Source organism: Squalius cephalus (assembly GCF_949319135.1).
Source record: "Squalius cephalus genome assembly, chromosome: 13".
In the NCBI taxonomy this organism is placed as follows: Eukaryota; Metazoa; Chordata; class Actinopteri; order Cypriniformes; family Leuciscidae; genus Squalius; species Squalius cephalus.
In genome coordinates this window covers 27,008,003-27,032,945 of record NC_137134.1, presented here as the reverse complement: position 1 = coordinate 27,032,945, position 24,943 = coordinate 27,008,003, and the positions used below count along the sequence as shown (strand labels likewise).

Sequence of the window (24,943 nt, the reverse complement as noted above, 5' to 3'; positions counted from 1 at the left end):
CTTTTTTCTTCTGCAACTCTCTGTTTCTGTGCTCTGCTGTGACATAAAGCCAAGACGAAATCAGTGGCTGAGGAAGAAAATGTCCCTCTCAAGACTGGTGTTAAAATCCAGCCAGGTGATCTGATTCTGTGGACGTTTGGACTCAAAAACTGTCTCGTTGCTAGAGCTGATTCAAGTAAAACTTGTATTGATGAGAGATTCAGAAACATACTGGAGCTGAACAAGACGACTGGATCTCTGACCATCAAAAACATCACAAAAACAGAATATGGACATTATAAACTACAGATCATCAACAAAGAAAAGACCACATTCAGGAGATTCATCGTGCTCGCCCCTGGTGAGTAAAACAACATTTATTATAACAACTATATTTATTTTTTCAGAAGTTCCAGTCCTTGAATCTGATTGGTCAAACAGAGTTCCAGATTATGTGATTATTTTTAGAGTTTTTTAAAAAGTTCTTCTAATAAAAGGATTTTTTAAATTACATTTAAAAAACTAATTTAAAAAAAAGTTAAAGACACATTTTCACTTTTGGATCCCACTTAATCCAGTGAGTGGATTTGTATACAGGTCAGATAAAATCATATACTGTGATATATCACAGTATATGATATACAGTGCAATGCATAAGTTTAGACACCCATGCTAAAGTTGACTAAAAAGAGGAATAAAAAATCATATTTTGGAAATTGAACTTAATGCCTTAATTTAAAAAATTAGGAAAAATCCAACCTTTAAGGACACCAATTTTCTTTGTGAATGAATAATGTATCGTAAATAAATAAATGTTCTTCCTTAAAATACATGGTGCATAAGTGAGTACACCCCTATGTTAAATTCCCATAGAGGCAGGCAGATTTTTATTTTTAAGTATTTAAAAAAAAAAAATTTTTAGGATACTATGCATCCTGATAAAGTTCCCTTGGCCTTTGGAATTAAAATAGCCCCACATCATCACATAGCCTTCGCCATACCTAGAGATTGGCATGGGGTACTTTCCATAAGATCATCTCTCAATGCAAATAAAACTAGCTATTAGGCTAACTGAAATAAAACCATGCCAATCTCTAGGTATGGTGAAGGCTATGTGATGATGTGGGGCTATTTTAATTCCAAAGGCCAAGGGAACTTTATCAGGATGCATAGTATCCTAAATTTTTTTTTTTTTTAAATACTTAAAAATAAAAATCTGCCTGCCTCTATGGGAATTTAACATGCGTACTCAGGTGTACTCACTTATGCACCATGTATTTTAAGGAAGAACATTTATTTATTTACGATACATTATTCATTCACAAAGAAAATTGGTGTCCTTAAAGGTTGGATTTTTCCTAATTTTTTAAATTAAGGCATTAAGTTCAATTTCCAAAATATGATTTTTTATTCCTCTTTTTAGTCAACTTTAGCATGGGTGTATTCACTTATGCATTGCACTGTATATCTTATTTCTTCCTGTACATTGTATAATAACAAGTATAACTATATTAATAAGTTTGTCAAGACAAACATTGATGTTGGCTTGAGAAGTGTTAAATGTTTGAAGTTTGGCTTTCTCAAGTCATCATAATTATTTATTCAGTGTCTGTTCTAAATAAGGGAAAATGTACAGTCAGCTGGTAATTATAACAAAATAAAGCCCAACAGGAGCAGTTCACATTCACATTTGTCAATCTTTAAAATGGACAAAACTTCTGAAGCCAGCATTAGGTCTAATTGAAGTCTCAGTATCTACTCTATTAACACATAGTCAAAGAGTTTTATGGCAATAAATCAATCATGTCATGGCTTAAAGGTGAACTAAGTAACTTTTTTACCTTAACCGAACAGCTTCGGAGTCATTGGAATGGTTATATTACTTATTTCGGGTTGAATGGTGGTCGTTTGCACCCCCTGGTGCCCGTGAGCAGAAAATCCGCACTTGCAACTTTTGGGCGGCGGGCCGCTGGCCGCCGCGTCAGGAAGTATCGCGTGATATCAGGTCTCGCGATGTAAACAATTGCCTTACGGCCAAAAGAAATCTGCTAAAATGCTGTCATTATTGCGCTCCCTCACGCTGTCCGAACCCGAATGAAGAAGACGTTTTAAAGAATGTCCCATCTGCTTTGATGTCGTTGATCTACAAGCCTCTGGTATGAGAATGTGTTGTCAATATATTTACAACAGTGTTGTCAAATATCTATTCCGAAGCTGTGGGGGGAGCTCTAGAGAGAAACCTGCGAGCAAAAAGCGAGAATATAGCGAAGAAATCCCGAAACTACCCAGGCGGGAAGGAAGTCGACCAGAAGTTGAAGTCGGCCGGGTGCCGACATCTTGTAGCGGAACTTCACTTGCGTTAGCATCCCATTGACTCCCATTCATTTTGGCGTCACTTTGACAGCGAATAACTTTACATCTGAGGGACTTCCGGCAAGATGGCGCACTGAGTAGTCGCATTTACGACGTGCTCTCACATTTAATCCCAAGTTTATTAAGTTTGATAAATTATATTCCATTCTCACCTGCTAATGTCGTAAGTGAAACACACCCCAAGCTGTTATAACCATGATTGATGTTGAGGAACACTGTTACGCAATGGACATAACCGCAGGTTCAAGCAAAAGGGAGCGTGGTACTGACTCTGACCCACCCACACCATGTAAACCACAGAAAGGTAAAAAATCTAAAAAGCCGACTAAAAATGAGGAAAATTATGTGTCCAATTTGGCTATTTTGGATGCTATCAAAGCACTTGGAACCAAGGTAGATGTTCAGCATGAGGAAATAAGCATGCAAATGAAGCAACACAGTGCGATGATCGCTAGCGTCGCCAAATCTGTACAAATAAATGCACAGGAGTTAAAAGAATGCAAAGACAAAATAAAAACGATGGAAAAACAAATTGAAACACTTACTGAAGTCAATAATGATCTGAAAGTTCGTGTGTTGGAAGAGGAACGGTACAAAAGAAGGTGGTGTCTTCACGTAAAAGGTCTCAAGGAGAACTCCAATGAACGGATAAGAGATGATGTGATCCAACTGCTTGGCAAGATAACGCCGGAGTTTGCTGCTAGCATGTCAGAGGCTGTGGATGAGGCAAAGTCGTCCCAGAGAGGTGATCATTCTCTTCGCTCGCAGGATGGTCCGCGACGAAATATGGAAAAGAACCAAGATGTCTTCGGTATGCAAGGAAGCTGGCATTCGCTTTGCGGAGGATTTGACGAAAGAAGATAGACTCTTAAGACGTGAGATATGGCCAAGAATCGAACAAGCCAGGAAGGAAGGCAAAGCAGCTGGCTTTAGAGGCCCATTTGGGTACATCGATGGTAAACGTATTTCTTGAGTGGGTATTAACTGTTTCTTGTTAATATGAGGTGAGATGGTCTGAAAAGGAAACGGGACTTTGGTTTCTATCTCACAAGCTTTACATTTTAGTCTGTGTTGCAACAGACTGTACTTTTATTTTTGTTAAATTCAATTTTTTAATTCCTTTTTTGTTCAATTTGTTCATGTTCACGTTAAAATCGAGCATCTCGTTTTCATCCTTGAATTGTAGGGGTTTAAAGGATTCTGTTAAAAGAAAGGCAATTTTTTTATTTTGCAAAAGTCAAAAATCACACTGTTTGTTTTTACAGGAAACTCATTCAGAATCGGAAGATGCAGCCTTTTGGAAAAAACAGTGGGGGGATGACATGTTTTTCAGTCATGGGTCAAGTAGATCTGCAGGTGTCGCTGTTTGCATGAATAAATGCCCTGGTAAAATTATTACTCACAGGGCTGATGTGGATGGTCATTGGCTCGCAGTGGTATTACAGTTGGACGAAATATTTTTCATCTTGACTAATGTGTATGGATATAATGCCCGCTCCCAAAATAAGGATCTTCTGGAGACTGTAACAGTTGTCATAAATGACCTAAAAATGAGATATCCTACAGAATATGTTTTAACTGGTGGCGATTTCAACATGACACCAGACGAATTTATGGATCGACATCCTTTTAAATTTAGTAATTCTCATACAAACTATATTATTCAAGATTTCTGTTTATCAAATTCATTAACTGATATATGGAGAAAATTAAACCCCACTTCCAGACACTTTTCTTGGTTCAAACCAAATGCCACATCAAAATCGAGAATCGATTATTGGCTAGGATCTGAGACTCTTTCAAGTTATGCAACTAAATGTAGTATTTCAGGTGCCCCCTTAACAGATCATAGTGTAATCAATCTAATCTTAGAACAGAATAAGAAATCTTCTAAAACTAAAGGGTATTGGACATTTAATGCAGACTTACTAAATCATAAGGACTTATGTGCATATATAAAAAAAATAATAGCTGATTTTAAAGTAAAAAGAATGCAGAGTGGTATTAAATGGGAATACTTAAAACATAAATTGAGAGAATATTCAATTACATTTAGTAAAAATCTGATAAAAAAGAAACGAGAAAAAGAATTTCAGTTGATTCAAGAGATTAATAAATGTTGTTGTCAACCCATTATGTCAGAAGAGGAGAGACAAAAACTTACTAAATTACACTCTATTTTAGATGAATTGTATATTAAAAAGGCAAAAGGGGCTTATGTGAGATCCAGGGCTAAGTGGATGGAAGAGGGGGAAAAAAATAGTTCATACTTTGTCAATCTGGAAAAAAGGCATCAAGAAAGAAATTCGATTAACTGTTTAATTGTGAATCAAGTAGAGCACTCAGATCATAACATAATAGTAAAAGAGGTATTTAATTTTTACTCTAAATTGTATTCGTCATCATTTTCCCCTAGTATTTCTAATTCTTTTTTTCAGATGATAAAAAATAATATACCATCAATTGATAGTGGGTTTAAATAAGTTTGTGAATCAGAAATAACCGTACAAGAACTTGATGTAGCTGTTAAAAAGAGCAGACCTGGTAAATCACCCGGTCCTGATGGTTTAACCATAGATTTTTATAAACATTTTTGGGAGGACCTAAAATTTATTTTGTTGGAAGCTTTACAGGAGTGTATAAGGAATAATGAACTTTTATCTACTATGAAGCAAGGCCTTATAATTTTGTTATCAAAACCAGGTAAAGATAAGAGATTATTAGATCATTTACGCCCCATAACACTTCTAAATACGGATTACAACTATTTACTATGACTTTGGCTTATAGATTGAAAACTGGAATATCACAAATTATCAGTGTGACACAATCAGGTTTTTTAAAGGATAGATCAATTCATAATAATATTAGGTTCATTTTTGATCTGATTGAATATAGTCAATTAATTGAAGAAGATGGGTTTATTTTATTTTTGGATTTTTATAAGGCCTTTGACATGGTGGAACACCCTTTTATTTTTCAAACTCTTGAACACTTTGGTTTTGGTCCAAAATTTATAAGTATAGTAAGAATGCTATATAAAGACATAAACAGCTCTGTAGCTCTTACTCAAGGTACATGTTCAAGATTCCTGGTTGAAAGAGGTATTAGGCAAGGTTGTAGCTGCTCACCTTTACTTTTTATCATGGTTGCAGAAATGTTGTCTATTTTAATCAAAGTGAGCAACATATCGGGCATCAATTTAGAAGGGAATCATTTTATCATTAGTCAATTTGCTGATGATACGACTCTCTTTTTTTAAGAAATGAGCAGCAAATTCCCTTAGCACTCCAGTCTATAATGATTTTTTCAAAAGCTTCAGGTTTATGGTTGAACATGTCAAAATGCGAGCTATTGGCCATCCATGATCACCCTAATATATCATTATACAATATCCCAGTAAAAAATGAAATTAAATACTTAGGTATTTGGTTATCTAAGGAAAAGGATAATTTAGAAAACTTAAATGTTGATAAAAATCTAGAGAAATGTAGATTAATAATGAACAATTGGTTGCAGAGAGACATAACGATCTTTGGTAGGATTTTATTAACGAAAGTGGAAAGCCTTTCTAGATTCATTTATCCTTGTTTTTCTTTATCAATGTCTGCAAAAAAGATAAAGGCAATAAATAAGTTAAATTTTGATTTCATATGGAAAAAGAAAAGTCATTATATACGTAAAAGTGATATGATTAAAGATTACGATGAAGGTGGTCTTAAAACAATTGACTTTGATATTATGAATGGGGTCATAAAACTTAAGTGGTTACAATCTTTTATAAACAACAAATCTTCATTTTGGTTTCAGATTCCTACAGCTATATTCAAAAAATGTGGTGGTATTAGTTTTCTGTTACAATGTGATTTTGAATTGTCTAAACTCCCCATAAAACTTCCTGCGTTCCATCAACAAGTACTACTTTACTGGAAACTGATTTTTAAACACAATTTTAGCCCACATAACACACTGTAAAAAATGATTGATGCGAAAAGTTGTACAAATGAGGAAATACATGTTGGCTCAACATAATGGTTGTGTCAAAAAAGAAAAAATATGTTTGGTCAATGATTGCATGATTTCCATGACTGTACTACAAAATGTTCATCAAGAGAAAATAAATAATTGTGTTCACAGAACTTTTAACGTTGCACAAAAAATATTATGTTGGCCGAGCAAGAGGGAACAGCGTCAATCGTCTGAGCATGCGCAAAGAAGCGCGACGAAACTTTTTTCACAGACGCCATTTTCTTTGACTCACGATGCAAGGCATACGAGGAGGGAAAACACAGATATTTAGTGTTTTATCGCATTTATATATGCATTTTATAACATTATATTGTTTTATTACAATATGTATGTGCTGTAAATGGCTAAATCGTTCTCAGAAAGGCATTTTCGTTGACGCGCGATGCGGAGCAGACCAGGGTGAGGTTGCTTTTAAACAGAGAAACGACGAAAGTAAGTGTTTTATCTAATTTACAATATGTATTTTATAACATATTGATTTATAGAGAAATTTAAATGCTCTGTGTGCTTAAACGAGCTGAAACCTTTCTCAAAGGCGACATCTTTGACTCAATACGGAGCTGACGACGAGAAGGTTTGCTTGTAACGTTAACAGGGAAAACACCGAAAGTAAGTGTTTTTAACCTAATTTACAACATGTATTTCATGGCATTATATTGTTTTATAACGATATTTATGTGATGTGTGCGCCTAAACCTTTGTCACAGACTAACGTTAGGCCCTGTATCTTCTTTGACTCGTGACGCAGTGCAGACACGGAGTTTGCTTTTAACGGTGAAAACACAGAGTAAGTGTTTTAACTCATTTACAATATGTATTTTATAATGTTATTTTGTTTTATGACAATATTTGTGATGTGCAAATATCATAATGTATTTATCCTCAAACCATATTTTACTTTCGTTTGCCAGCACACCTAACTTATCTTAACTGAAACCTAACGTTAACTGAAACCTAACGTTAACTGAAAAACAAATTTTCTTAGAATGTGTAAGTAATTCTTTAAGATTAAATGTTTATGAAAATGTATTTATCAGATTCAATTTTGGTTGATGTTTGGATATGCTTTCATGTTTAAATGTATTTGCTATTTGTGTTTGCTAGGAGCATTTCCATGCTGCACCAAGTGGTTAAGGCTAACCAGGCTTGGTCTTTAAAGGCTGTGCAGACTAGAACCTGGTGAGGGTCAGATTTTACAGATAACATTTGAGATAATCATGTGCATAAACATTTAAAAAAAGCTTTGTTGCTATTTGGTATAACTAGATTTTTTGTGTTTCATAACAGTCATTTTGAATTTGTCCAGTCAAATTACTTTACAAAAGTTACTTTTCCTTTTCCTTAAATAAAATTAGTTTTCAAACCAATTGTTTTCATGATTTGACAGGTAGATGTTGTCTTGCTTTTTTAATTTTAGACTCAACTGATTGGGAAATCTCTGCCCATCACCTGCCTCCAACATCACAAAGCCACAAGAAGGGAACAAAGATTCTTCCGTCAGCTGACTATTTAGTGAGATTTCTTAAGGTGCGTGTCTAAATTTATTCCTAAAGGGTTAGTTCACCTACAAATGGAAATTATGTCATTACTTACCCTCATCTCGTTCCAAACATGTAAGACTTTCTTTCATCTTTACAACACAAATGAGGATATTTTTAATGAAATCTGAGAGCTTCCTGTCCCTCCATTGACAGTCTACGCAAATACCACGTTCAAGCCCCATAAAGGTGTAAAGGTACATCATTAAAGTACTCCATGCGACTCCAGTGGTTTAACATACATTTTATTAAACTACGCGAGTGCTGTGTTTGCAGCAACAAAACATTTACCACTTAATTTAGAAAATATAAATTTCCAACATGCGTTCATGAGAACATTACGAGTTGTGCATGTTGTTGATGCGAAAGCAGATGTTGTTAAGTGAGCGTGCATCGAAGATTAATAATTAGTACATAAAGTTAAGTTTTTTGTTGTTGTTTTTTTGTGCAAACAAAGCACTCTTGTTGCTTCATAAAAAAAAAATTGAGGTTAAACCACTTGAGTCACATGATTACTTATGATTTCCTTTATACCTTTCTGTGGCTTTGGAAGTGATAGTTGAATAGGCTGTCGATGAAGGGACAGAAAAAATATCATCATTAAGTGTTCCAAAGATGAGCAAAACTCTTACTGGTTTGGAACAACATAAGGGTGAATAATTAATGACAGAATTTATATTTTTGGATGAATTAAGTCTTTAATTTACTTGGAAATCAGTAAATTCAAGTCTTAATCTAACCAAAATAGTTTATTGTTTGAGTCACGAAAGTCTAAGATGATTGAACTTTTTCCACCATAAACTTGCTGTATTTATAAAACACAAATATTAATTGTAAATGGTCTGGTTTTGTGTTGTCTACTCTAGGGAACCAGCACTACAGGATTTTTCGAGAAAGTTGGATCTGCACAGCCTTTCCTTCTCTGTGAAACAACTATGCACTGAACTTTACTGTTAGCAATTGGACACAACTGATCCACTCGTATCCTGCAACTGTTTTTCATCTGTTGAATGTTGTTGCTGTACTGTTGCAAAGTCGAAGGTATTGACTCAACTTCACTGACACAGGACTTACATTCACTGACATGTACAGGACTTGAAGTATTAGAGATAACAGACCATTTGATGAGCAGCTTTCACATAATTCTGATGGCAGAAATGTCTATATTTTGCCTTCATTTATTTTAAAAGTTAACCTATGATGTAAAGGGACTTGTTTGTTAATAAAAACTAGTTTGTTAAAACAACTGTTTGCATTTTGCCTTTATTTTTAACATTACAATGAACAGAATTCTACTATGATCCCAGACTAAGGTTACATTTTAACTTTCTGGATTGTTTTGATGTGCATTCATTGTTATCAATAGGTTAAATGCTTTGCTTTTATTTCTGAAAAGATTCCTTTTGTCAAAAAGCACATCTCATAAATACAAACTCAATTTGAGTCAAATTTAACACTCCTGAAATGTATATATGACTCCCTCCATTTTGGAGTTAAAATAACACTTTTGAAAGTGTGAAATATGCACATTACTAACGGAATACATTTTAACACTGTAAGTGTAAGTTACTGAGTTTCATTTTGTAAAGCAGATATTTGTTTTTCCAGTACAGCTATTGACTAAGAGTGATATGCCATGCTATTTTATTAGCATGACAGACAAGTTCATATGGATTTAAATAAATACATAAAATGTACTTTATCAGAGCATAGTGTGTTATTTATTTGAAATAACGAAAAATAGATTTTTTGACCAACATTAATGAAAAATAGACTTTTTGGCCAACATGAAATATTTAATTAATACAACATTTTATTTCAATTTGAGTCTGCTTGTTGGCCCAACAAGCTATGTTTAGTCAACAGAAAATATTTAATTGACACAACATTCTATTTCAAGCTCAGTCTACATGCAGGGGTAGTCAGCACAACACAAAGAAGTTGGTTTCTGCAACTTAAATTGGGCCAACTAAAAATTTTAGGTGCAACGGGTCACTAGAAATTTTTATGTTGGAGAGGCATATTTTTTTTTACAGTGCATGTCTATCTGGAACAACAGGTGTATTGTGGTGAATAGAAAATCTATATTTATTGATGATTGGTGGAAGAAAGGAATATGGTCACTAACACATGTTATGAATGACTTAGGGAATATATTGAGTTATGATGATATGTGTGGTAAATACAATGTAAGTTGTTCCCCTAAAATGTATGATAAAATTATTAAGGGTATCCCATTGCAGATGATACATTTTGTTAAGGAAATAGTAAAATATTCAACAATAACTCCCAAATTGCCTGATCTTATGATAGAAAATGTTAACTTTACTGATAAAAAATGTTCTAACAGATTTTTGAGAAATTGTTTAATACAACGTTGTTTTCCAGGACCAGTAAAGAGATCTTATATATTTTGTCATTTTGATAAGAAAAAAGTGTCTGAAATTAGAACACATTTTCTTACATTCCCTGTAAATCCTAAATGTAAAGAGGTACATTTTAAAATTATGAATCATTTTTATCCTACAAAAGAATTTTTAAGAATAAGATTCAATGTTGGGGATTCCAATATTTGCCAATTATGCAATCTGGAGATAGAAACAGTTGAACACTTGTTTTTTCAGTGTAATTTGGTACAAACATTCTGGAATGATGTATTTTGCTGGATCCACCAAAGACTACCTGTAAGACTGATCCTCTCTTGGGATATTGTTAAATTTGGTATGATATTTAAAGACAAAAAGATTTCATACGTATTAAATAATTTGTTACTTTTGTTAAAATTTTACATTCATAAATGTAAATTTTTCAAAACTCCCCCAAGATTAGTGGTGTTTAAAGAGGAATTTGTAATATATCTAGAGATGTTAAGAGAGATGAAAAGTCCTAAAGCAAGATTTTTGTATATTTTATTAGAAGATTTTGGTTTCATAATATAACCCCCTACTCCCTTACAAATTTTTTTATTTTTATTATTATTATTATTATTATTTTTTATGTATAGAATGTGATTGTAAATTGAATCTCAGTCAATGTTTGTAAACATCCCTGTTATGAATGCCTTTCTATGTTAAAATAAATAAATAAATAAAAATAAAAAAACCTTTACATCTGAGGCGTTTAAAGACTCAATTTGTCCATTATTTATTTCTAAAGATACACGACAATGTATAAAATGCTCCATTACCTTGTAGCTTATGTTATGGCCCCGTAGAAGCAGTTTTTGTAAAAATAGGCTAACGATTGCGTCATAACCACGTGACTCTGTCGCACACTAGAGAGATTACCGTATAGACGGGAAGAGAAGCTCGCGGGCAATCAGGGGGACGTGGAGGCAAAATGACAATATAATAAATCAGAATACCTAGCAAAAGTTTCTCCTGCTCCAAGCTCATGGACAGCTCCTACTCACACTTTCCGTCTCTGCAAGATTCGGAAGGGAATGATTCAGATTTCTCTTGGCACAGCTACTAGAAGACAGACGGGTTGCTCACGTGGTCCGTGTAACGCTTTGCTCGGCCCTGTCCCAAATGGCACACTCCGGACTTGTGGACTTCCTCAGAGTCCACACTTTGGTGACGTCATGTAGTGCAGACCTATAGGGCCCATTGGCGCGAGTCCACAAGGGCGCATTGAGAGGTATTTTTGGGACAGACTCGATCGGCACGCCGGAAATAACGGCCTGGTTGTTGTTGGACAGGAGAATCACATTTTTGCGCTCCGACGTCTTATCTGCATGTCAACTACACATCCTAATTTTACAGTTCTATATTTTGATATTGTGCATATCACCTGGGCATTAAACAATAGATATATCATGCTTATTTAAACTATGTATACAGTTGTACATAATAATAGGCTACATAATGTTCCATTTGAACTAAGATTACAATTTTAAAACATAATTTAAACATAATTTTTTCAATTTACAGGTTTCAATATTCTATGTTTACATATGACTCAGTAAAGCTCTGACATTCGGTTCTATTTATTTAATGAATCATAATGCGATCGTATTATTAAACGCGCTATTATTATGTTTGAGACATCAACCACTGGTCGATGACCATAATGTTTGTATAAACTGTAGGTAACAACTGGTAAAATGTACATTTAGGTCATAAAAACCGTAATATTTTCTTCTCAGCCATGTCAACAATTATCCGTGAGTGAAATCTCCTCCCATCTGTTGTCTGATTGGCCTTTCGCAAGGATTCCTGGGTAGTTAAAGTGCGTGGAGCCTGCTTCTATGCGGGCTTCGCGGAAGACCGCTTCAAGGGTACAAAGGGGGCGCTGCTGAGCACACTTCAGAGCGGTAAAATGCTGAATGGGACGGCCTACGGACTCGTAGACTCAGCGAGCACGCGCAATTCAAGTCCACGAGACCGAAAGTCCGCATGAAGTGCGCCATTTGGGACAGGGGAGTCTGCGCGTCAGGAAAGGAAGTGCTAAGAAATCGCTGAAAATGGGCTTCACTTGTCTCAATTGAGTTCCAATGGGGTCGCTGTGTCCATTTCTTTTACTGTCTATGGAAACTACTGAATGCTGCTTTAAACATGAAATGACTACATCATATTTTGTGTATTTAGGTAATATAATCATGTAGAGATTAGTTCATGGATAACTAAGTGTCTTTGGCTATCTCCAAACATGCCAAAAATAGGTTAAAGAGTCATCTAAATGCATCTGATGTAGAAACTACAAACTAAATTTTTTCACACTTTTTTTCTTCTGCAACTCTCTGTTTCTCTGTGTTGCTGTAACATGAAGCCGAGACAAAATTAGTGGCTAAGGGAGAAAATGTCCCTCTCGAGATTGGTGTTGAAATCCAGACAGATGATCTGATACTGTGGACGTTTGGAGCCAAAAACTGTCTCGTTGCTAAAGCTGATTCAAGAACAGCTGATCCTGAGCTATTCAGAAAAAGACTGGAGCTGAACAAGACGACTGGATCTCTGACCATCAAAAACATCAGAAACACAGAATATGGACATTATAAACTACAGATCATCAACAAAGAAAAGACCACATTCAGGAGATTCAATGTGCTCCAACCTGGTGAGTAGAACAACATTTATTATAACAACTATATTTATTTTTGCAGAAGCTCCAGTCCTTGAATCTGATTGGTTGAACAGAGTTCCAAGTGTTCCAGATTATGTGATTAGTTTTAAGATTTTTTAAAAGTTTAAATTTTAGTTAATTTTTTTTTTTAATTACATTTAAAAAACTAATTTAAAAAAAAGTGATTGACACATTTTCACTAATGGTCTCAGACTTTTGGATCCCACTTAATCCAGTGGATTTGTATTCACCTTATTTTTAACGGAAATACGGACGCAGCCAGTTGACGGTATTTTGTGCGAGACTTCCGGTCAGGCACTTCCGGTCACTGGCGCGCTAACTCACTTTTCACCATAGCGGTTAATTAAACAAGTGTTCGTAACAACTAACTCATCGTTATGGCTCCGGGGAAGACCGGGATTGTTTGTGCAGTTAGAGGTTGTCATAATAACTGGTACAAAAGAAAGGTTTACTTGGAGCAGGAGTGTTTTAATCATCGAAATCATTGACATTTTAATTATCAGGCACCCTACGACCAGAGACACACTGGCTGCGTGGCGTTTCTGTTGTGTGGCGTTTTACATGTCTTTGCATACCAGAAACGTGTCTGGCGCGGCACTGCTAAGTTAGGTGACATAAGCCTCATTCATTGGTGATTATATTCAACATAATGGGGAGAGAGTTGTGGAAGGCCTATACTTAATGTTAAACATAAATATATAGCAGCAAAGACAACGTCGGCAGTATTGACGGCACAATAGGCTACAGAATATTTGGTAACACTTTATATTACGACCCGCAAACAACTGCGTAAGTAAACCGAAATTACGGTGTACGTTTCTGTAATTATAGTGTACTTCCGTGTAGGTATAAGGGTACAATATGTTAAGTGTTGGGTAATAAAGGGGTAACAAGCAGATATACAACCTGCAAAGAACTTCGTAAGTAAACCGAAATTACGGTGTACGTTTCTGTAATTATAGTGTACCTCCGTGTAGGTATAAGGTAACAATATGTTACGTTTTGGGTAATAAAGGGGTACAACCAGATATATAAGCAAATTATTTATAATGTAATTATTTTAAAACTAACAGGTACCTATTCTGTATATATTCCAGGCAAAAATTGTACATCTGTTGTATATAAAAGTTTTTATCACATTTCTGGCAAAATATGTTCTTGTGCAATGTAGTTACAGGGTAATTTTGACATCTGTGGGTTGTAAATTAAACTTTTTGGCAATGCTATTTATTGGCTTTTCTTACTAAACTACTTAACGTTAAGCCAAGAAAAAAATAGTTTTTGCTATGATTTTAATTTAAAACGTACCATGTAGTACTTATACTTACCTTATCACATTGTATTGCAATGACACTTAAATGTCAGGGCAAATATACTGTGTAATTAAAAGTTTTTTTTGTTTTGTTTTTTTAATAAGAGTACCTTTCTCTGTAATTACTGTGCAAATAGTGTTGTTTCGTATTGTTACATAGTAAGTAGTGTTTGTTACCCGTTTCAACTGTGAATTTACAGGGTAAGTGTAACTCCTGTGGGCTGTAAATTAAAGTGCCGCTTGTTACCCCCTTGTTCTGTGTAGTTACAGGGTAAGTGTAACTCCTGCGGGCTGTAAATTAAAGTGGCGCTTGTTACCCCCTTGTTCTGTGTAGTTACAGGGTAAGTGCAGTAAATATACAATAAAGGATCCAATTTAATTTCTGACTTTTATTTTACAAAGACATTTCAAAACACTTTTTCATCTTAATAAAACATTATCTTTTCTACAGTATACTCAAACAACAAAGTAACACATTATACCCCCCCCCCCTTTTTTATTTGCGTCCCTTGCTTTTCTTCTTCTTTCTTTTCTTGCTCTTCTTTTTCTTAACTTCCACAGGGGACTCTGAAGTTGAGGAGTTGATGGAGTCCCATTGGTCTTGCTGCACTGCAAAAATATGAATATATATACATGCTCTTAGCAAGCTACACCTTCAATTTTAAGTTGTCGAACAATCCTCCACTCTAAAACATTTTGTGCCACCTGATATTACTGTAGTAACTGTAATTTTGAAGAAAACACATTTTGGTGAAGTTTGAGGCAGATCATGGGGGGGTTGTGACATTTAATAGTGATAATGACTGTAGTGCAGCAGAAAATGTTTTTAAAAAAGGCATAGTTGTTCTGACAGCAACAAAAAAAAAAAAAACATGAAACACAAACATGAGGGCTGTGGCACTATAGGAACAGCATATCTTTGTGTCATTGCAGATGGGACAGCAGACTTCATCTTTTCAATTTCCTTTTTCAAAAAATCACACTCATCTTTGAGCAAGGTGATCTCTGCTTTAAGAGTGATAATCTTATCTTTGAAAGAAAGAAAGAAAGAAAGAAAGAAAGAAAGAAAGAAAGAAAGAAAGAAAGAAAGAAAGAAAGAAAGAAAGATTAGACGTTTAAATTTGACTCCTGCCCTACTCCAGGGCTTATACTTGTGACCACTTTCCTATTTTTTTAAAACATCAAATTGAAGAACTAAACATCACTGGTACTGTACATTATAAATGCACTTGTTAAAGGATTAGTTCACCCCAAAATGAAAATTTACAACGGACTTCATTGGTCACCATCGTTCAAAAGTCCAAAGTCCAAGTCCAAATCAATGCAGTTTCAGAAGTCTTTTAAGTGTTTAAACGGGCTGTACGCGATCACAGCTGAAGAAGAGGTTGTTATCTAGCGAAACGATAGGTCATTTAAAAAAAAGAAATATATAATTTATAGACTTTTTACCTTCAACAGTTCGGATTGAGCTGATCAACAAACGAACAGGGAACTACGTCATCGCGTTGAAAGGTCACGCCTGCGCCGGCAATACTATTTGAACTACTATTCATATTCATCAGAATGTTATTCATATACTATTCATATTCATATTCACTGAATACTATTTCTATATAATCGCAAACAATACTATTTGAATTATCCTCCTAGGTACGGTCGCACTGTAAACAGTGGGGCGGTACTTCGGCCGACGCAGGCGTGACCTTTCAACGTGATGACGTAGTTCCCTGTCCGTTTGTTGATCAGCTCAATCCAAACTATTGAACTATTGCCACAGCCCTCAGGTTTGTGTTTCATGCTTTTTTTTTTTTTTTTTTTTTTTTTTTTTGCTGTCAGAACAAATATGCCTTTTTAAAAAACATTTTCTGCTGCACTACAGTCATTATCACTATAAAGTATCACAACCCCCCATGATCTGACTCAAACTTCACCAAAATGTGTTTTCTTCAAAATTACAGTTACTACAGTAATATCAGGTGGCACAAAATGTTTAGAGTGGAGGATTGTTCGACAACTTAAAATTGAAGGTGTAGCTTGCTAAGAGCATGTATATACTGTATATTCATATTTTTGCAGTGCAGCAAGACCAATGGGACTCCATCAACTTCTCAACTTCAGAGTCCCCAGTGGAAGTTAAGAAAAAGAAGAGCAAGAAAAGAAAGAAGAAGAAAAGCAAGGGACGCAAATAAAAAGGGGGGGGGGGGGGTATAATGTGTTACTTTGTTGTTTGAGTATACTGTAGAAAAGATAATGTTTTATTAAGATAATAAAGTGTTTTGACATTTTTTTGTAAAATAAAAGTCAGAAATTAAATTGGATCCTTTATTGTATATTTACTGCACTTACCCTGTAACTACACAGAACAAGGGGGTAACAAGCGTCACTTTAATTTACAGCCCGCAGGAGTTACACTTACCCTGTAACTACACAGAACAAGGGGGTAACAAGCGTCACTTTAATTTACAGCCCGCAGGAGTTACACTTACCCTGTAACTATACACAGAACAAGGGGGTAACAAGCGCCACTTTAATTTACAGCCCGCAGGAGTTACACTTACCCTGTAACTACACAGAACAAGGGGGTAACAAGCGCCACTTTAATTTACAGCCCGCAGGAGTTACACTTACCCTGTAACTACACAGAACAAGGGGGTAACAAGCTCCACTTTAATTTACAGCCCGCAGGAGTTACACTTACCCTGTAAATACACAGTTGAAACGGGTAACAAACACTACTTACTATGTAACAATACGAAACAACACTATTTGCACAGTAATTACAGAGAAAGGTACTCTTATTAAAAAAACAAAACAAAAAAAACTTTTAATTACACAGTATATTTGCCCTGACATTTAAGTGTCATTGCAATACAATGTGATAAGGTAAGTATAAGTACTACATGGTACGTTTTAAATTAAAATCATAGCAAAAACTTTTTTTTTTTTTTTTTTGGCTTAACGTTAAGTAGTTTAGTAAGAAAAGCCAATAAATAGCATTGCCAAAAAGTTTAATTTACAACCCACAGATGTCAAAATTACCCTGTAACTACATTGCACAAGAACATATTTTGCCAGAAATGTGATAAAAACTTTTATATACAACAGATGTACAATTTTTGCCTGGAATATATACAGAATAGGTACCTGTTAGTTTTAAAATAATTACATTATAAATAATTTGCTTATATATCTGGTTGTACCCCTTTAATACCCAAAATGTAACATATTGTTCCCTTATACCTACACGGAGGTACACTATAATTACAGAAACGTACACCGTAATTTCGGTTTACTTACGAAGTTCTTTGCAGGTTGTAGCCTATATCTGCTTGTTACCCCTTTATTACCCAAAACTTAACATATTGTTCCCTTATACCTACACGGAAGTACACTATAATTACAGAAACGTACACCGTAGTTTCGGTTTACTTACGCAGTTGTTTGCGGGTCGTAATATAAAGTGTTACCGAATATTTCGTTCTGTATTGACAGGTGCAATATTAGAAAATCGATTTTTTTTCATTGCATTTATATCTGCATTTGTCAAAACCTAAACTTTCAAACATCAAAATGTCATTTATTAATATGTATTCATGTCAAAATGAAATACAAACATCTTTTCCTATTCTATTTTGCCTGGAAACGCTTCCAAAACGCTTGCACGTCGCGTGAAAAATAGGCGTCGATTCTATTTATAGCATGCACGCGTTTTCCGCGCCTGTGAGACGCGCGTGTCACGCAGGCAGTGTGCACGTTCTAACCTGTTAACATGGGAGCCGAAATAAAAACGGACACGCCACGCAGCCAGTGTGTCGCCGGCCTGAGGAATCCCTTTGCCTGTGGTTAAAAGCTTATTTGAAGAAACCATCGAAACGACCGTATGTTTGTTCTTTTCATTTCGTGAGCACCTACAGAATACCACCCGATACCAGAAAAGTGGCTGGGCTATGAAGTCTCAATAAAAACCATGATAAAAACTCCAAGGAGAAACAAAATCATTATAGTAACCCCTGTATAAAATCTAGTGATCATGGCATATGGCATGATCATGGCATTTATTTTGTATGATTTACAATTATTTATAGCCATCTACTTATTGCTATCCTGGTTGCACTCTGATGGCATTACTAATACATTTGACATGACAAAATACCTCCATAGATATATTAGTCCAGCGTTGGCTCGACTGTGTTTAGGGCGGTGCTGAAGGCGCCGGCGAAGTTTTGGCACTGCCAGCTAGATGCATGAGTGTTTTCAACCAGGTCCGGTACCCTAACTGAGTGAGGCGGGGCTTTAGTTCTTTGTTGTATTCATCTTCTACGGCGTGTGTAACATTTTTCTGTCAACTCTGCATAATCCTTCGCGATCGATATCGTTATTTAGCCCAGGGAAGCGAGGAAACGGAAGTGCCGCACAAAAACCGGATATTGGACCCATGTTTACTTCCGCGTTCGAAAATAAGGTGAATACAGGTCAGATAAAATCATACACTGTGATTTATAGTTTCTTCTTATTGTAAATTGTATAATAACAAGTATAACTATATTAATAAGTTTGTCAAGAGACAAACTTAGATGTAGGCTTGAGAAGTGTTAAATGCTTGAAGTTTGGCTTTCTCAAGCCATCATAATTATTTCTTCAGTGTCTGTTCTAAATAAGGGAAAATGTACAGTCAGCTGGTAATTATAACAAAGTAAAGCCCAACAGGAGCAGTTCACATTCACATCTGTCAATCTTTAAAATGGACAAATCTTCTGAAGCCAACATGAGGTCTAATTGAAGTCTCAGTATACACTATTACTTTTGTTCAGGGTTTTTGAGAACAATCATCTGTAGCAATTCATGTTGTAGAAATATGATCTGAGTTCTCAGAGAGCTGATTTTACAGTACAAGTCTGTTTATGTCTTCTTCAAGATTGTACAGCTGTAACATATTATCTGTAGATGGGTCATTCCTGGGATTCGGTAATATTTCAGTCCCCTAGATTTTTGAAAGTAGTGGTTCACCAAAATGAAATGTTAAAAGCTTTTCACAATACTTTGGTATGTCCTTTATAATGAATACAAATAATTATTGCATTTAAATAATTTTTATCATTAAAAAAAATCTTATTTCTGTCTTACAGCAAGCATTTTGTCATGTCCCTGAGGTTCTTCGCTGAATTTGTACTTGTAAAATAATTAATAAAATGTGCACAGTGTCTATAATTTTCAGCAATAATGCAAGTATTTATTTGTGTTCTTTGCTTTTGAAATGAAAAAAAAAAAAAAGCAAGATATTTGATAAAAAACAACTTATAAAGTTACGTCCCTCAGTCTGAACTCAACCCCGTCACGCCAACCATTCTCCGCCCATAATAATTTAGACTCCACCCATATGTGACATCATTCACAGGAAGTTGCATCATTTAGCTCTCTTCAACAGCATGGTACAGAAGAAGGTGAGTGATATCACACTTTTTATTCATTTTTTGAGGTGTATTATAGTCAGGGAGGGTACTGTCAAGCTTAACAACTCAACCCCATCACGTACAATTAAGATGGAAAATGATGACTTTTCAAAATTTTATTTGAATCCATAAAAATCTAAAATATACTTATTTCATTGGCTGCCATGTGGCCCACTCTTCTACACCACATTAAGAGCAGTGGCCATTTTGAGCAAAAAAACTCAACCCCATCACACTCAACCCCGTCACATATGTCATTGTTTCGGGGTTGTAAACTTTGTGACAGGGTTGAGTTATTCACTTAATTTAATCAATGATTTCAATTTAAAAATGTAATTTCAGTAAATAACTCATATTCCCCTCCTTGAACTGCCACCTTAACATGGTGGAGGGGTTTGAGTACCTGCATGACCCTAGGAGCTATGTTGTCTGGGGCTATATGCCCCTGGTAGGGTCTCCCAAGACAAACAGGTTCTAGGTGACGGGTCAGACTAAGAGCGGTTCAAAAACCCTTTATGATGGCATTAAATCCAAGGACCGTGATGTCGCCCGGCATGGCGCAGCCGGGGCCCCACCCTGGAGCCAGGCCCAGGGTTGGGGCTCGTATGCGAGTGCCTGGTGGTCGGGCCTTCCCCCATGGGGTCCGGCCGGGCTCAGCCCGAAGGAGCGACGTGGGGCCGCCCTCCCTTGGATCCACCACCTGCAGGGCCCGTAAGGGGCCGGTGCTTAGTGGATCAGGCGGCAGTCGAAGGCGGGGGCTCGACAACTCGATCCCTGGACACAGAATCTAGCTCTAGGGACATGGAACGTCACCTCTCTGGCGGGGAAGGAGCCTGAGATTGTGCGTGAGGTTCAGAGATTCCGACTAGAGATAGTTGGGATCACTTCCACGCACGGCTTGGGCTCTGGAACCACACTCCTTGAGAGAGGATGGACTCTTCACCACTCTGGAGTTGCCCATGGTGAGAGGCAGCGGGCTGGTGTGGGTTTGCTTATAGCCCCCCAGCTCAGCCGCCATGTGTTGGAATTTACCCCAGTGAACGAGAGGGTCACTTCCCTGCGCCTTCGGGTCGGGGATAGGTCTCTCACTGTCGTGTGCCCCTATGGGCCAAACGGCTTTGCAGAGTACCTGGCCTTCTTGGGGTCTCTGCGAGGGGTGCTGGAAAGTGCTCCGACTGGGGACTCCATCGTTATACTGGGGGACTTCAACACCCACGTGGGCAGCGACAGTGACACCTGGAGGGGCGTGATTGGGAGGAACGGCCCCCGTGATCTGAACCCGAGTGGTGTTCTGTTATTGAACTTCTGTGCTAGTTACGGCTTGTCCATAACGAACACCATGTTCAAGCATAAGGGTGTCCATCAGTGCACATGGCACCAGGACACCCTAGGCCGGAGGTCGATGATCGACTTTGTGGTTGTTTCATCTGACCTCCGGCCGTATGTCTTGGACACTCGGGTGAAGAGAGGGGCGGAGCTGTCAACTGATCACCACCTGGTGGTGAGTTGGATCCGATGGCGGGGGAGGAAGCTGGACAGACTCGGCAGACCCAAACGTACTGTGAGGGTCTGTTGGGAACGCTTGGCCAAATCCCTTGTCAGAGAGATCTTCAACTTCCACCTCCGGCAGAGCTTCGACCAGATCCCGAGGGAGTCTGGAGATATTGAGTCAGAGTGGACCATGTTCTCCACCTCCATCGTCAACGCAGTCATTCGGAGCTGTGGCCATAAGGTCTCCGGTGCCTGTCGAGGAGGCAATCCCCGAACTCGGTGGTGGACACCGGAAGTAAGGGATGCTGTCAAGCTGAAGGAGTCCTATCGGGCCTGGCTGGCTTGTGGGACTCCTGAGGCAGCTGACGGGTACTGGCAGGCCAAGCGGACTGCAGCGCGGGTGGTTGTGGAGGCAAAAAATCGGCCCTGGGAGGAGTTCAGTGAGGCCATGGAGAAGGACTATCGGTCGGCCTCAAAGAGATTCTGGCAAACCATCCGGCGCCTCAGGTGGGGGAAGCAGTGCCCTGCCAACGCTGTTTACAGTGGAGATGAGCAGCTGTTGACCTCGACTGGAGATCTCATCGGACGGTGGAAGGAATACTTTGAGGATCTCCTCAATCCCGCCGTCACGTCTTCCATTGAGGAAGCAGAGACTGGGGGCTCGGAGGCGGACCCGTCCATCACCCAAGCTGAAGTCACCGAGATAGTCAAGAAACTCCTCGGTGGCAAGGCTGACACACCTCTGCAGCACCTTTGGACTGGCAGACCGGGGTGGTGGTCCCTCTTTTTAAGAAGGGGGACCGGAGGGTGTGCTCCAACTATAGGGGGATCACACTTCTCAGCCTCCCCGGGAAAGTCTATGCCAGGGTACTGGAGAGGAGAATACGGCCGATAGTAGAACCTCGGATTCAGGAGGAACAGTGTGGTTTTCATTCAGGGTGCTGGAGGGTTCATGGGAGTTTGCCCAACCAATCCACATGTGCTTTGTGGATTTGGAGAAGGCATTTGACTGTGTCCCTCGCGGCATCTTGTGGAGGGTGCTCTGGGAGTATGGGGTTCGGGCGCCCTTTGCTAAGGGCTATCCGGTCCCTGTACGACCGGAGCAGGAGCTTGGTTCGCATTGCCGGCAGTAAGTCAGACTTGTTCGTGGTGCATGTTGGACTCCGGCAGGGCTGCCCTTTGTCGCCGGTTCTGTTCTCAGGTTTGGGCACCACGCGATTCCATCTCTGCTCTTTGCGGATGATGTTGTTGTGCTGGCCCCATCAGACCAGGATCTTCAGCATGCACTGGGGCGGTTTGCAGCCGAGTGTGAAGCGGCTGGGATGAGAATCAGCACCTCCAAATCCGAGGCCATGGTTCTCAGTTGGAAAAGGGTGGTTTGTCTGCTTCAGGTTGGTGGAGAGTTCCTGCCTCAAGTGGAGGAGTTCAAGTATCTTGGGGTCTTGTTCACGAGTGAGGGACGGATGGAACGGGAGATTGACAGACAGATCGGTGCAGCTTCTGCAGTAATGCAGTCGATGTACCGGTCTGTTGTGGTGAAGAAAGAGCTGAGCCGCAAGGCGAAGCTCTCGATTTACCGGTCAGTCTACGAAAGGACAAGATCCCGGATACAGGCGGCCGAAATGAGCTTCCTCCGCAGGGTGGCTGGGCGATCCCTTAGAGATAGGGTGAGAAGCTCGGTCACTCTGGAGGAGCTCAGAGTAGAGCCGCTGCTCTGCCGTGCAAAGGCAAAATACCGTAACTTCGTTTTTTGTCGAAAATGAGTTATTTATATTTTTGGCACATTCAAGACCTTCTTTATCATGTGGACAAGTATCTTGAATCAATTCCGTTTTTTTATCGAGAAAATAATGATTTGTCTTAACAGTAACTTCCAAAAGCCCATGAGAAACCAAGGCAGAACACCGTAAAATCAGTTACCGCTCTTTGGTTTTGTTTTGGAACGCTCAAATTACGAGTTACGGTGTTCTGCCTTTGTTTAGCCGCGCGTCAATATGAAGTTACTGTGCCGGTGTTCAATCAAATAATGCTACCTACCAGACTGTACGGTTATCTGCCTTTGTTTTAATGTCCATTAAAATTAAAATTACGGTGTAGCCTGTGTACTTTGTACAGCTGCCATCAGTCGCTCTAACTTCTGATGTCCTCAGAGCGGTCAGAACATTTAGTATGGTCTGCTCCATCGACAAACGTGCGATATCGATCGCGAAGGATTATGCAGAGTTGACAGAAAAACGTTACACATTGCCGTATCAGATGAATACAACCAAGAATTAAAGCTCGGCAAACTAGCTGGCAGAGTGCCAAAACTTCGCCTTCAGCCCCGCCCTAAACGCGGTCGAGTTAACACTGGACTAATAGGAGGTATTTTGTCATGTCAAATGTATTAATAATGCCATCAGAATGCAACCAAAGCACAGGATAGCAATAAGTAGATGGCTATAAATAATTGTAAATCATACAAAATAAATGCCATGATCACTAGATTTTATACAGGTGTGTACTATAATGATTTTGTTAATGGTGATCAGCAACTAAATATTGATAATGTGGAAGTTACTGCCTTTTGCCTTGGCATGACTTCTCACTTTTTGCTGACAATACAAAGGCAGAGTACAGTAACTTTAAAATAGTGGTCAAAAGTCAAGTTTGAGCTCAAGATTTTTTTATGTATATAATTTCCATTACTAAAACATCTATTTGCCAGATTTCCAGTGTCCTACCTATAATTAATTTGGCGAGACAACTAAAAATCTTTAAAGTCATTTTTCTCAGTTCCACACTCTAGCGACTTAAGGTCTTTTGCCTTTGTAGGGCAGTGCTCCTCCACATCGAGAGGGGCCAGCTGAGGTGGCTCGGGCATCTTTTCCGGTTTAGACGCTAGTGAATTTACGTATTGTGCCCATTTGATAAAAGGTTCTGTTTGGTAATCTATTTTTGTTTTTTCTTACCAAAAATATTTGAAAGTTACTAACGACCGTACTGTCTGCAGTAGTTTCCTTTGTTTAAATTCTCACTGCAGTTCAGATAATAAAGTAAAAATGAAAAAACTACATATGACTATGTCTTTATTACATGGTTCCCTAAAATAAAATAGTGTTTTGTTTGAGTCTCAAAGAGGGATTTTCATATTAAACAAATACAAATTAAAAGTAGGCCATTGTGTCCTTTCAACCCTGTTACAGTATTCAACCCCATCACAGTATTCTCAACCCCGTCACATTAATATTTTGGGTAAATAAAATATGGAAGACAATTAAAAATTAAAGCATTTCTTGCTGATTACCACCTGACATGTTAAGGGCTAACACAGTAAAATTGTGGTTTTAGTGAAAGATCTAAATCAAATTTTTTCTTACTAAAATAAAGAGACCACGGACAAACAATTTGGATATTTGTAACTTCCATCACATACAAATGTGAAAATTAGCATAAATGTTACTTTTGAAGTCATTGACTTGTTATGAGGGACACATGAGCAGTAGGTAGATGTTTGTATTATAACAAGTTTTGTGTAAAATCCTGTTTAAACTAATTCAGTTTTGTCCGTTACGGGGTTGAGAATAAAAGGTGTACAAATCTGAAAAAAACTGAAAATAATAAAAAGTCTTTAATGCCTGAGATGGGAAAATATGATTTTTTGAAGGTTTGATATGTGCCTAATAATGTGGGGTATTTAGAAATGT

At 37.8% G+C, this 24,943-nt stretch overlaps 1 protein-coding gene across 8 annotated transcripts in view; it reads left to right on the top strand.

Annotated features, from left to right (window-relative positions):
* LOC307169763 (uncharacterized protein) overlaps positions 1-24,943 on the top strand; it is a 33,593-nt gene that overhangs the window by 5,321 nt on the left and 3,329 nt on the right. The window contains exons 6-13 of one of the 8 annotated variants that reach the window (XR_013823190.1): positions 50-340; positions 3,121-6,813; positions 6,917-6,990; positions 7,089-7,168; positions 7,293-7,371; positions 7,486-7,560; positions 7,799-7,908; positions 8,786-9,520. Coding sequence is in view for 1 of the 8 variants with exons in the window: in XM_079890568.1 (XP_079746694.1) it covers positions 50-340; positions 12,690-12,977 (579 nt within the window). In the remaining 7 variants the exon portion in view is untranslated. Of the gene's footprint in view, positions 1-49; positions 341-3,120; positions 6,991-7,088; positions 7,169-7,292; positions 7,372-7,485; positions 7,561-7,798; positions 7,909-8,785; positions 9,616-12,689; positions 12,978-24,943 lie in introns of those variants that run through there. The other 7 variants (XR_013823193.1, XR_013823188.1, XR_013823189.1 and 4 more) reach the window with 7 other exon arrangements.